Source organism: Lissotriton helveticus, chromosome 7 (assembly GCF_964261635.1).
Source record: "Lissotriton helveticus chromosome 7, aLisHel1.1, whole genome shotgun sequence".
NCBI lineage: Eukaryota > Metazoa > Chordata > Amphibia > Caudata > Salamandridae > Lissotriton > Lissotriton helveticus.
In genome coordinates this window covers 1,457,414,437-1,457,428,963 of record NC_136068.1, presented here as the reverse complement: position 1 = coordinate 1,457,428,963, position 14,527 = coordinate 1,457,414,437, and the positions used below count along the sequence as shown (strand labels likewise).

General features: G+C 46.3%; 1 protein-coding gene across 3 annotated transcripts in view; it reads left to right on the top strand.

The window, feature by feature from the left end:
• LOC144770363 (uncharacterized) overlaps positions 1-14,527 on the top strand; it is a 918,549-nt gene that overhangs the window by 397,567 nt on the left and 506,455 nt on the right. For all 3 annotated transcript variants that reach the window (XM_078654830.1, XM_078654829.1, XM_078654828.1), the window contains exon 13: positions 12,839-13,065. In XM_078654830.1, coding sequence (XP_078510956.1) covers positions 12,839-13,065 — 227 coding nt within the window. The remainder of the gene's footprint in view (positions 1-12,838; positions 13,066-14,527) is intronic.

The window sequence follows — 14,527 nt, the reverse complement described above, 5'->3', positions numbered from 1 at the left end:
TTCCTTACAAGAAGAGACCAGCAGACACACCACTTCTACCTGTGGTTCCTGCCAAAACGAAAGATTGTGCAACTTCTCCTACGCACCCTTCCTCTCCTTCACCTTCTTCCTCTCCTATCCCTCCTTACTTTTCACCTTCAGTTTCTCCTGTTCAATCTCCTGCATCATCACACCTCACTGATGAGGAGTATGATCTAGGTGGAGGGAATGACATACCAGAGCCAAATGCATACCCTGTAGATAAAGATATCAATGCAGATACATATCCTAGAGAGGATGATTTATATGACTTCCCACCACACAATGTGCCCGACATTCCTGATCCTCAATCCTACCCAACAAAACCTTCCCCTCCAGAAGATAGTATTGGGTTTAATCATCTCTTAAATAGAGCCGCCCTTTACCACTGGGTTTCAATGCACTCTGATGCTATTGATGAGGATTTTTTACTTGATACATTTGAGCAGTCACAAAGGTCTACGCACATACTACCCATGATCAAAGGAGTCATTAAACATGCTCCAGAAGTATTTAAAGACCCGGTACGTTGTAGAGTGTTAAATCCAAGAAAAGAAATGAAATATAGACCAGCACCATCTGATCCAGTTTATTTTAAGGGACATCTGCCACTAGACTCTTTAGTAGTGACCAATGCACGGAAAAGGGCTAATTCCCAGACTTCTGGTGACACTCCCCCACCTGACAAGAGTCCAAAGTTATTGATGCGTCAGGGAAACGGATTGCTGCGCAGGCTACAAATATATGGCGCATAGCAAATACACAAGCCCTGCTCTCACGATATGACAGGGCTCACTACGACCAATTAGAAAAACTGCTAGAGCACATCCCAGATCAATACAAAGATCAGGCAACAGAGCTCATACAAGAAGGCAAATTAATATCTAATGCCTCAATTAAATGTGCACTAGATGTAGCTGACACAGCATCCAGAGCAGTCAATACTAGTGTTATACTCGGACGACATGCGTGGTTACACATTTCAGGGTTTAAGACGGAGGTTCAGACTACCATCTTGAACCAGCCCTTCAATCAAAACCAATTGTTTGGGCCGGAAGTAGACACTACACTGGAAAAAATGAAAAAAGACACAGACACAGCTAAGTCTATGGGTGCATTACAATCTGCACAGGAGGCTCTAAGCAAACCAGCTCAGATATGACCATCTTTCAAAACGCACACACAAACCTCCAACAAAGGCTACTTTAGAGGAGGATACAGAGGCAATAATAATAAGGGAAGAGGTAGAGGTACAACATCAACCGCTCCTCCTCCACTCCCAAACAGTGACTTCCCTCTGCCTCCCCTACAGCATTCCACTCCTGTGGGGGGCAGATTATCACAGTTCCTACCTGTCTGGAATTCCATCACAACAGACAGGTGGGTGAGACATATTATCCACCATGGCTACTGCCTAGAACTCACAGCAACACCCCCCAAACATACCACCCGGGCAGTGTCCAATGTCTACAGACCATATGACTCTGCTTCAACAGGAAGTTCTAGCACTTCTACAAAAGGATGCTATTCAATTAGTTCCTTTAGAAGAACAGGGAACAGGAATTTACTCCCTGTACTTTCTAATCCCCAAGAAGGACGGGACACTACGGCCAATTCTCGACCTCAGGCCACTCAGCCATTACATACAATCAGATCATTTTCACATGATCACTTTACAACAAGTACTCCCACTACTACAACAAGGCGATTTTCGTTCATTTTAAGGAGGGTAAGAAAAGGGGGAAAAAAGCAGAAACTAGAGATACACATTTATTTGTTGCAAACATTTATCCTTTTATATTTCTGGCACTTTGCAACTCTACGCCGCCTGACCTCCGGGTTGTGGGCTAAATGGCTATGTAATACCCTGTATGATCATTTTGGTTACTCCTAATCTTTAAGTGCCTGTATGTAGATTTGCCTGATTGCATTCTCTATACTCTCCGCAATAAAAAAAACATTAAAAAAAAAACAACCACAAGGCGATTTTCTTTCAACACTAGACCTAAAGGACGCCTACTTTCACATTCCCGTTACGTTAAAAATATTTGTACCGCGCACATTCACCAACGGTTTCTTGGCGCTCATTGACAAAAAACGGTTACCAGGGAGGAAGGGTTACTCAAATGCTGACTGAAATAGCAGTGTTTTTAGCAGTGTGCGAAAATAAGCATAGTCAGGGCAGAGACGGAGGGCCATTGGGAGAGTATTCCAAGTGGTGGAGGCCAAGTGAGAGAAACTCAGTCCTCCATGCTTTTTCCGTCTGTATCTGGGTACCTCAAGGTAATTGAGAGAGGTGGAGCGGAGAGCTCTGTGAGGGATGTATCGTGTCAGGCAGGATGAAATGAAGGCAGGGGCTGAGTCAGAAAGGGCCTTGAAGACGGTGCATCCAAGTTTAAAGCTACAGCGTTTGGAGACGGGGAGCCAGTGAAGGTTGCGGAGAAGGGGAGTGACGTGCTGATGTTTAGGCTGGCGAAAGATCAGGCGAGCAGCCTGGTTCTGCACTAGTTGCAACCGGTGGAGGTGGTAAGCCGGGATCCCAGCATACAGAATGTTAGCATAATCGAGTCTGGAGGTGATAAGAGCGATAATGACAAGAATGAGGGCCTCTCTGGAGAGAAACCTACTAATCTTGCGAATCCGCCTAAGATGAAAAAAGCAGGATGAGGTGACAGAGTTAATTTGTGGTCTCATGGACAGATCTTCAGAAATGATCACCCCCAGACTCTTCACTGTGCTCACCGGGGTAGGTGCCGTCCCCAAAGAAGGAGGCCAGAAGGCGGAGTTCCACGAGTTGGCGGAGTCACCCACCAATACTAGCTCTGTTTTTGTAGGGTTTAATTTCAATTGACTATGATACATCCATTCTGCAATGGCCATCATGGTGGACTGAAAATTAAGAGAGGAGGGAGGAAGGGAATCGATGGGGAAGATTAACTGAAGATCATCTGCGTAATTGAAAATCGTAACCGGGGTATTTCTGAGGGAAGCTAAAAGGGGTTGCAGATACAAGTTAAATAATAAAGGTGACAGCGCAGAGCCATGAGGGACCCCGCAGGTAAGAGATAAAAAAGGTGCAGAAAAAGTGGATAAATGAACTGCCTGAGAGCGGTTGTCCAGAAAAGATCTGAGCCAGTCGAGGGCTACCCCCTGGATGCCAGCGTTGTTGACACGGTCGATCAGAATCACATGATCGACCGTGTCAAATGCTGCTGACAGGTCCAACAGGACAAGGGCCTGGGAGATGTTTCTGTCGGCACCTTTCCTGAGGGAATCCATGACGGCTACTATGACCGCCTCGGTGGAGTGGAGGGGTCTGAAACCAGCTTGTTGGGCATCCAGGAAGGAAGAGCTCTCGATGAATGTACTGAGGCAGCGGGTGACCTACGTCTCCAGGATCTTTCCTAGATAAGGGAGAAGGGAAATGGGTCTATAATTACTTAAGATGGTGGGATCTGCATTGGTCTTTTTCAAGATCGGTAGAACCGCTGCCTGTTTAAAGGAGCGGGGAACTTCTCCTAAAGCTAAGGAGTTATTAAGCAAGGCTAATGGGGGACCAGGGCAGGCCAGAAAGGCCTCTCTCAGGATCTGAGGGGGACATACATCATTGGGCGAGCCTGAACTGACTTTGTGAAGCAAAGAAGAAAATTCTTGTAGTGAGATGGGAGGGAACTCTGTCAACCGGCTGGAGTTCATAGGGGGGAGAGGAAGGGGTAAAGGGGATGAAGGAGAAGGAATATTCTTTTTGATAATAGTGATTTTTTCAGAAAAATAAGCGTTAAGGGAATCGCATAAGGATTGGGTTGGTTGGGGTTGGGGTGTGACCCTGTCAGGAAGGGAGAGCTCATTAACAATGGCAAAGATGTCTTTAGTTTTATTCGTAGAGGCCAATATTTTATGAGAAAAATAGGCGGTTTTTGCTGCCAAGATCGAATTTTTGTAAGATTTAAGAGATTCTACAAAAATGCTTCTGAGCTGGGGATCGTAATTGCGTCTCCAACGGCGCTCAGCTTGACGGAGAGCAAGTTTATCCGCTTTGAGTTGGTCAGAGAACCATCGCTGGGCGTCGTGAGGACGCTTAGCCTTAATTTTTTTAAGAGGGGCAACTTTATCACATGCACGGAGTAGCCATTCTTCGAGGTGAGCCGCCTGATCGGCTATCGAGATTGAAGAAGTAGGCGGGGAGGAGGCCAGTGCACCGTGAAAGTCAGCCAGATTTGCTTTTTTCCAGTTGCGAGCAACTACATTCTTGACGGGGGGGGAAGGCAGACAATATGAAGAAAAAGATGAAAAGAAATAAAACAATGGTCGGACCACGAACAGGGAAGGACAGAAGGAGGGGAAAGGTCAAGGTTAGACGTCCAGATTTGATCTAATATGTGACCTTTCTGATGAGTAGGAGTATGAACGTGCTGAGAAAAGTTCATACTAATTAAGAGCTCAGTAAACTTCGTAGAGGTCAGACTTTCGTGAGCATCAGATGGCCAATAATTAAAATCGCCGATAATCATGATGTGAGCATGATTGATCGCGAGTTGTGAAATAAAATCACCGAATAATTTGGGAAAAAGAGGCATGTGTACAGGAGGCCTGTAAACGAGAACACACACAAAAGCGGATTTCGCTGAGGAAAATTTGATTGATAAGCAGTCTGTTTTAGGAATGAGAGTCGCAGACAGCGCTGTGAATTTAAATTCAGAGCGGATAATAGCCGCCACACCGCCGCCGGTCTTCCCGGCAGGGCGGTTGGCCTGCATGATGTAGTATCCAGCAGGGATTGCTGCGAGGATGTCAGGGGCCGAGTCCTCTGTAATCCACGTTTCGGTGAGGAGGAAAATATCAATGGCGCTCTGGTGTAATAGTTGGAAGATCTCCAGCTGATGGCGTACTAACGAGCGAGTATTCAGGTAATGCACTGATAGTGAAGAAGAGTTGAGAGAAAGGGAAGGGCCTGGGAAGGAGTCATCAAGGGGAAGGGTGTCTGGGACGTGAGTAACGGAAGGAATCAATATACCACACTCATGAGCAGCCTTCGCGGTACGGGCAGAAATGGGCCATGGGGAGTTAAATTTCTTAAGGTCAGCGGAAGAATAGGACATGGAATGGGCATTACGACTGGGCCCTGGGCCTGGTCGTCCGCGGACGGGCGCAGACGGGCTTGACTTATGCGCGACTTTGGCGCGAAGTCGGCGCTCCCGCTGCGCTCGTCCGCTGCGCTTCCGCCATGCCGCCATTATATACTGGTGGTGAGGGAACACTAGACCGCTCACCTGCAATGAGTAGGTGCAGGGCGGAAGTGTTGTCGCCAGCAGGAAGTGACGCTCAGCTGACCCTCCGCACAAACGGCACAAGCCGGGGCGGAACGGGGCCACGAGCGACTAAAGTGCAGGTAAGAATGCGCTTGCAATAATCGCAGCGTAACACATCAAATCAAGTTGTTTTTAAAAAGACGATTACCAAAGTGCTTTTAGATCAGCAATTTGTATTAAAATGTTGTTATGTTATGTTATGTTATGTTATGTTATGTTATTTGTACACTTCTATAGCGCACGGCCACTCCACTGGAGTATCCCGGCGCTTTAACGAAGACTCCCAACCGAAGATGGGGAAAAACATAACACCAAAAAGGCGTACAAACACAAAAACAGCATCAAGATTACGGGAAGAGCCAAGTCTTAAGGGCCTTGCGGAAAGACAGAAGACTAGAGGTCTGTCTTAAAGAGATTGGAAGATCATTCCAGGCATGAGGAGCTAAGTAGCGAAAAGACCGTCCTCCTGCTCTTGCCCGTTTAATAATGGGAACACTCATTTTTGATAAGGACGAGGATCTGAGAGATCTGGGAGGGGTATACCAAGACAGTCGTTTGGAGATATATTTGGGGCCTATGCCATGCAAGGCCTTGAAAGTCGTGGTCAAAGTTTTAAAATACAACAACATACTGTTTTAAAAATAGACGATTTTTCAAAGTGCTCTTAAGTCAGCAAATACTATTTTAGAGATTCTACAGCATCCTACACACACAACCGCTGCCTAGATTGCCGCGTTTGTCAATGGGTGGAGGCTGGACGTGAGAGTTAAATACCCCCAGGCTCGGCAGCACTAGACCGCTCACCTGCAATGAGTAGGTGCAGGGCGGAAGTGTTGTCGCCAGCAGGAAGTGACGCTCAGCTGACCCTCCGCACAAACGGCACAAGCCGGGGCGGAACGGGGCCACGAGCGACTAAAGTGCAGGTAAGAATGCGCTTGCAATAATCGCAGCGTAACACATCAAATCAAGTTGTTTTTAAAAAGACGATTACCAAAGTGCTTTTAGATCAGCAATTTGTATTAAAATACAACAACATACTGTTTTAAAAATAGACGATTTTTCAAAGTGCTCTTAAGTCAGCAAATACTATTTTAGAGATTCTACAGCATCCTACACACACAACCGCTGCCTAGATTGCCGCGTTCCCATACATCCTGCTCACAGGAAGTATTTAAGGTCTGTCATACAAGGACAGCACTATCAATTCAAAGTCCTTCCATTCGGGTCACAACAGCACCACGAGTATTCACAAAGTGCTTAGCAGTAGTTTCAGCACATCTCAGAAGACAACAGATACATGTCTACCCTTACCTAGACGATTGGCTCATAAAAGCAAAATCATTCAGTCAATGTGTCCAACACACAAAGCAAACAATTCAAACACTGCACAACTTAGGGTTTACCATAAACTACACCAAGTCGCACCTAGAGCCTTCGCACGTTCTTCAGTATCTAGGAGCTACCATAAACACACTTACAGCTCTAGCGTATCCCAGTCCAGCCAGGATACAGAGCATTCAGAACTTAGTCTTCATTTTTCAACACCAGCAGTCTCTCCAAGCCAAAGTGTTCATGAGACTGATAGGCATGATGGCATCTTACATCTTCATAGTTCCAAATGCAAGACTGCAAATGTGTCCGTTACAGGAATGTCTAGCACGACAGTGGAATCAGGCTCAAGTTTAGCTCACAGACCTGGTGTTGGTAGACGACCGTACATATCGCTCTCTGCGAAAACTTGACCAGAGAACGGCCGTTCCTAGAGCCTGTTCCACAGATAGTGCTCACAACAGACGCATCCCTCACAGGATGGGGAGCCCATCTCTTACAATATACCACACAAGGCCAATGGAACAACCAACAAAAAATGTTCCATATCAACCATCTAGAGCTGCTAGCAATCTTCCTAGCACTCAAAACGTTTCAAGTACAAGTACAAGTACAAAACAAAGCTGTCTTAATCCGGACGGACAATATGACAGCCATGTACTATATACAAAAACAGGGGGGGACACACTCTCTGCAACTGTCCCAGCTCGCGCAGAACATTTGGAGATGGGCCATTCCTCAAAACATACACCTGACAGTAGAACACCTTCCAGGAATTCACAATCAGATAGCAGATCTGTTGAGTCGACAATCACAACAGATTCACGAATGGGAAATACATCCACAAGTGCTTCAACCATTCTTCCAAATGTGGGGGCATCCACAGATAGATCTGTTTGCCACCCACGAAAACGCAAAATGCCATCCTTCGCCGCCAGGTTTCCACACCCACGGTCAGAAGGGAATGCGATATGGATGAATTGGTCAGGCAGATTTGCGTACGCTTTTCCGCCTCTACCACTCATTCCACTAGTAGTGCGCAAGCTCAGACAACAGTCTCTCAAGCTAATACTAGTAGCTCCCACATGGGCACGTCAGCCGTGGTTCACCCCACTGCTAGATCTCTCACTGGCTCCACATCAAAAGTTAAAGTTCACGCCCTCCCTGTTAAGACAGAACCATGAAGAAATAAGACACCCTGAACCAAGCCAACTGAATTTGGCGATCTGGCTCCTGAAGTCTTAGAGTTTGGTTACTTAAACATGCCACCAGACTGTATGAACATAATTAAAGAAGCTAGAAGACCCACTACCAGAGCGTGTTATGCCGCTAAGTGGAAAAGATTTGCAATATATTGTAACAATAATCACATTGATCCATTGGATACTTCCATCCAAAATATCATTTGTTACCTTTTACATCTACAAAGGTCCAATTTGGCTTATTCTTCCATACGCCTGCATCTGGCAGCAATTGCAGCCTATTTACAGAATAGACAACATCTATCTCTCTTCAGAGTACCTGCAATAAAAGCATTCATGGAAGGATTAAAACGAATAATCCCACCTAGGTTACCACCTGCTGCGGTATGGAACCTAAACATTGTCCTTACAAGACTTATGGGACCCCCTTTCGAGCCTTTACACAAGTGTGAATTGCAATTCCTAACATGGAAAACTGCTTTCCTTGTTGCTATCACCTCTCTCAAAAGAGTTAGTGAAATACAAGCATTCACAATACAAGAACCAGTTTTTTCAAATACATCCTAATTTTTTTTTCTTTTTTTTTTCTTTTTTGTAAGACGTTTATTAGCAGTATATAGAGCAGTACACATTGCGGAGCCTACAACCCTTGGGGCCGGCTGCAACATTTCGATGCATTGTAAGAAAATAAAAACAAAAGAACGTTATACATTTCTTCCGACCGTAACATCGGGATAAATGACATTAATTGCAGCATTCGCGGCACGCATGCACATAATTCAATTTTACATTGAAATGACGTCTTGTTTTATCATTTTATAAGTATATAACATAACGCTGTAAACTTATCAGTTCTTATCGGTTTGTCCCAGACAGGTGGTTGTGTCACCAAGTAATATTCCGGTGTCCACCGTACTGATGAAGTTCTCGGGCAGACCCTATAAGTGTGTCATTGGGATAGGAGTAGTCAGTACACGTGTTCGGTCTATCCTTGTCATGGTTCACACCACCTACTCAGAGCGGCAAATCTCCTCCAATTACCATAGGAGTGGGTGATGTGCTACATGGAGAAATAGTATAGTCTTATTGTATAATGGGGAGATGCGACTTACTGCAGGCCTTGCAGCCGGTCAGGCATCTGAGTGTGTCTCCCGGGCGGGACATTCAAGGGAGAAAAAGGCTATATGTGAGAGACAAGAGACCGAAAACAAAGAAATGAGGGGATTTATGCGGGAGAGGGGGGGGAGTAGGGCGGGAGAGTGCATATGTGGGAGCGACGTCGTGAAAAAAGGGACCAGGAAAATATTGTGTCAGGTCATGGACTGAGGTTCTGCCGTGTGGGCGGGCGCCCGGACCCGCTGCTAGCGTGTCAGGCTTATGTCACAATCATTATTCAATGCGGCTGGGGGAGGGGTAAACTACTTCCAATCTGCAAGCACCACATCTCCAGCGCTCCGGGTGTGCGAGCGTTATGAGGGGACAGTATTGTCTGTGTCTTTAGTGTCTCTATGCCCTCTCCACCTGCGTATCCTCATATATGGCGGTCCCTAAGTGAGCCCTCTGGTCGTGCCCTCCTTCTGGAGGGAGCTCATGGTGTCATCCCAGAGTTGTGCAATTGGGAATTTTCGCAAGCCCGCTACCTCCTCTCGGTGCAGTGCAACGCTTTCCGCCCTGGCCCAGTTAGTGAAGGAAACATACCTGTACTTAGTGTGCAGCGGTTCCTTCCTTTTCCAGTGTTTGGTGAGCAGCCGCTTGGCAGTGATAAGGCCTAGATCCCAGAACCTGGCTTGTAATCTATTGAGTTTGTTTCTTTTGTACAATCCCAGAATGCAAGCCTCCCATGTGTGCGGTAGCCCTGAGCCAGCACTGCGCGTCAGGAGAGATGTCACCTCTCCCCAGTATGTGGCAAGAGAAGGGCAGCGCCATAGCATGTGCAGTATGTCCGCGCCTAGCAGGTTGCATCTGGGACAGGTAGTGGTGTTGATCATGAAATACCTGTTGATTTTGTCCGGTGATAAATATGCCTGATGTAGTATGTAAAATTGTATAGTCTGGAAACGGGAGTTACGTGGGATATTCACGGGGCTGGTAAGGATCACGGTCCACTCCTTGTCCGTCCAGTCCCTTCCTCGGAGGGCCGCCCATTTGTCCCGCAGCGGGCATGTGGACCGCTGCGTGTGTAGGAGGAGGGCTTGCGCCAGCCAGTGGATGATGTGGGAGCCGTTGCCCATAACATGCAAGTATTGCATTAGGTGGTCTGTCGGTGGTTCTACCTGAATGTTGCCCCAAGATTCCGTGTATGCGCGCAGAATAGACGCATGGAGTAGGAACTGCCCTGCCGGTAGACCCGTGCCCTCCGTCAGTTCCTCAAAAGGGAGCAGGGCTCCATCTGCATAGAGGTCGCCCATGGTTTCCACCCCAGCCATAGTCCAGCCCTCCAGCATGCGCAGTGTCACCTGTCCGCTCCTCCTGGGGGTACCCAATAGGGGGAGCGCAGGGGCATAAGGCTTGACTCCCCAAGTCAGCCGTAGGCTACGGAGGAAGCATTTGCGGGCCACAGCCACGTGTAGTGGCAGCAGGCGGGGACCCTTAGTCAAGGGATGAAACCGTGAGCATATTTGCGTGTGTGTCCATACGTAGGTAGTGGTGGCTGTGTCATCTAAGTGTGTGCCGCTCAGCCAGTGTGTCACCCATTGTAGCTGAGCCGCCAGATAATACAGCTCGAGGTTGGGGACCGCCAGCCCCCTTCTGTAGTTGGGGAGTAGAGTCTCGCCAGAGCCACTCGAGGGCGCCCTGTGTTCCAAATCAGGTTGCGGACCATTGTTTCTAGTTCACGGAATACCTTTGTTCAAATACATCCTAATAAAGTGGTTCTTAGGCCTAATCCGAAATTTCTGCCACAGGTTATTACTCCTTTTCATCGTAACCAATCAGTAGAGCTACCTGTGGTTTTCCAAAACCCAAACTCTGTGGCAGAAAGGGCTTTACACACCTTAGATGTTAGAAGAGCCCTGTTATACTACACAGATAGGACCAAATCCTTTAGAAAGACAAAACAATTATTTGTATCTTTCTCTCCCCCACAGAAAGGCAACCCCATCTCTAAGGGGGGAATCGCCAGGTGGATTGTAAAGTGTATACAAATATGCTATCAAAAAGCTAAACGTACACTAACAGTTCCTCCTAGAGCACACTCCACTCGCAAACTAGGAGCCTCTATGGCTTTCTTAGGAAATATACCACTAGAGGATATATGAATGGCAGCAACATGGTCTAGACTACACACCTTCACTAAACACTATTGTGTTGATGTGCAAGCCAAGCAGCAAGCTGCAGTGGGCCAAGCTGTCCTTAGAACACTGTTTCAGAATACTGCAACGGATACAAGCGACCTCCGCTAGGGGAGACACTGCTGCACAATCGATGCAAAAGTGTACGATCTGCAGCTCATATGCCTCGAGCGGAAAATGCTACTTACCAGTATGCATATGTTCTTGGCATGTAGAGCTGCAGATTCGTACACGCCCTCCCACCTCCCCGGGACTTGTATCCTTTCCAGTTCTCATTGCAAACGCATGGACATCCTTTCTCTTTACTTCTACTAACTCCATCATTTCCCATCATGGCGAAAAACAATCTGAGGATGGATTCAATGACCATGCGCAGTATTGTCAAAGGGAGGAGTCACCTATCTCGTGACTACAAAGACTTCTTCCAAGAAGACAACAACCTGCAATCATCCGAGCCCAACACCAGGTGACGATCTATTGCAAAAGTGTACGAATCTGCAGCTCTACATGCCAAGAACAGATGCATACTGGTAAGTAGCATTTTCCTTTCTAGGTTTAGACTTCTAGGGAATCTGCCTCATTTTTATGCCCTAACAGATCAGTGTTCAAGGGACTTCATTGGCTGGTGTTCATGTGGTACTCAGCTGCTTGATGATGAGTGTCTGTGTTCCAGGGCTGGTTCCTTTAGCACCCAGCCACATTCTCAGGTCAGGAACCGACCTAAATACCTTCAGTAATCCCACTAAAAGTGCTGCTTGGGGGGATGCTTGAAGGAAGGAGTTGCCTGGATGAATGAAGAGAAGTATGGAAAAAGATAAAGCAGCACAAAGCCCTAAGAGCAATGTTGTTAATGGAGCCTACAGCCTGGAGCTTTGCTGAGCCAACTGCTGTCTTGTTCTACTAGTGCTCTCCTACGCTGATTTTCCTGTGCCCTAGTTTGGGGTGTTACCTGTACCGGGAAGTCTTGTTTCAAGAATCTTGGCGAGAACTAACTTTGAAACTGCTGACCACATTTTCCCAAACTGTAATGGAGATATCACCACTCACACACAGGGCAGGATACAGGAAAGCTGGATGATCAACTTCAGATCTCCCTGCGAAATTCAGGGGCTGCAAGAATTATCCTGCAAAACCAACCCGGCACAGAGATTTAGGGAGCTTGAGGTACGTTGATCAGACTGAGGGCCGGGTGGGACTGCATAGCAGAGATGTCTCAGCTAGTGCCTCAAGTGAGAGAGCACTGCTACAGCACCTTAAAGGGAATAGTTGCTGCACCCTCACTTCACTGAAGTGAGTCTTGGAAGGGTTCCATTCATGGGGGACTACAAGGGCCTCCCTGTGGCTGGACGCTCCTTGTCTTGAAGTGAGTTTTGGAAGGGTTCCTTTCAAGGGTGACTAAAGACCTACCTGCTGAGTCTACCCCAAAATAATAAAGGCGAAATTGGCCTAATAATAAGCAGGAAATATTTTGACTAAGAACAATCACCTCAAGCCTGGCATCTGAGATTCTATTTGTTTTCAAAATCCTGAAAAATTGGCCATTGATCATATGGAGAGGAATGACGTTTGACCTCTGAAAATAAGATTTGTATGCAGGTTAATAAATAATGTACATTTGATGCTGTTTAATATTAAAACTGTCTGCACGATACTTGATTTAACACGATCCATAATCTTTGGGTTTTGACAGGCCCCCAGACCTGCAGACAAAGATGAGCTGGAAGGAAGTGAGTTCCACAGCTGGAATGAGTTCCGTTCCTTCCTTGATGCTTGGTGTGAGGACAGGAAAGTGGAATTTGCCAATATTCACTCTGTGGCCTTCACTGAAAAAGAAATCAACCAGTATATGCTTGGACCGGAGACTGCACAATCCTTGAGATACAAAGAAGTGCAGTTGGGCTGCAGCCACTACCCCAGGTACGTTCAGAATGAAACATCTTAATTTCAGCAACAAAGAGCATGCGGCAAATGTGACTAAATTCAGTGACATCTGTAAATTGGCTTGCATAGATGTGAATGTATTTTTTATTGTCTTTACTGCTGTTTTCATTGGCCAATAGACGTGGCAAGGATTGAGTCTGTTGTCTTCTATGGGCTGAATCTTATGTTCTACACTTATATAGATTGTAATGAAACGTTTGTCGGATTATTTTGTCATTTGATTCCTATTGATCTAGGGTTGTGAACATTCAAGCAGTTGATTAACAGCACCTCCATGAATCAGACGAGCCACTACACAGAATCCTTTTAAACTGTCCAAAGATCCATAGTCCAGCTGATAAGAGAAACCAATTAAACAGAACTCAGTTTGGAGAAAAAAATAGTCTAACCTGCCAGCTTGATTTGGGATCATTTTGTGTTAACCTCTTCGTGCACCCGTTTGAAGTCTTTTTTTGGTCTTTTGGGGTTGTCCGCGCTTAGGCCCCTGTAACAATTTGACCACATAAGGTATCCATGCCAAATTTGCATCCTTTTCTTCCACCATCATGGCGATTTGAAAGGTACCCAGGGTTTGTTGATTCTCTGTGAGGAGACCCAGAAATTAGCCAAAATACAGCTACATTTGTTGTTTTTGGAAAAATGGGAAAAAAGTGCTGCAGAAGAAAGCGTCTGTGTGTTTTTCCTTGCAAAGGTATCAACAAAGGGTTTGTGGTGCTGAAATCACCATCTTCCCAGCCTTTAGGGACTAACAGACGTTTGTCAGAAAACCAAACATTTTTTACACAGCATTTTACTGGGACATAGCCTATTTTTGCCATTTTTGGTGCTTTCAACCTTGTGAGAAAGTACCCTTTTTCTGCATGGTTGCCCCCACTTTTTGCTGAACTGCTGATGTACTTTTAGTGTACCCTGGGCTCCTGCCAATCCGGTACCCAGGACCTATATTCTTTCCCGAAACTGCATTGAAGACCAAACCCAATTGGCACTCTCTGGCCACAGGTCAGTCTCTGGTAAATGGCACCACAGGTACCCAGGGCACTGTAACCAGGGTAGGCCTCTAAGGGCTGCAGCTCTTATTTTGCCACCATTAGAGGCCCTGCACCGTTACACTCGCATACTGCCTTTGCAGGTTGTGTGTTTTGGTGCATAACAAAGTGAAGAGTCGACATGGTACACATCCCTGTGTGCCATGCCTACAACCCACTGCACTTGCATAAATCAGCCACCCCTCTAGCTATGAGTACTATGCCAGTTATGAGGGTACAGGTGCACAAGCCCAGTACCCTACACTGTCTAAGCCAATTCTTAGACATTGTAAGTGCAGTAATGCTATTAAGAGTATATGGTGCTGTGAGTTTGTCATTACGAACTCCAAGGTACAAAATGGCTTTACTGAAAACTGAGAAGTTTGGTATCAAACTTCTCAGCACATTAAACC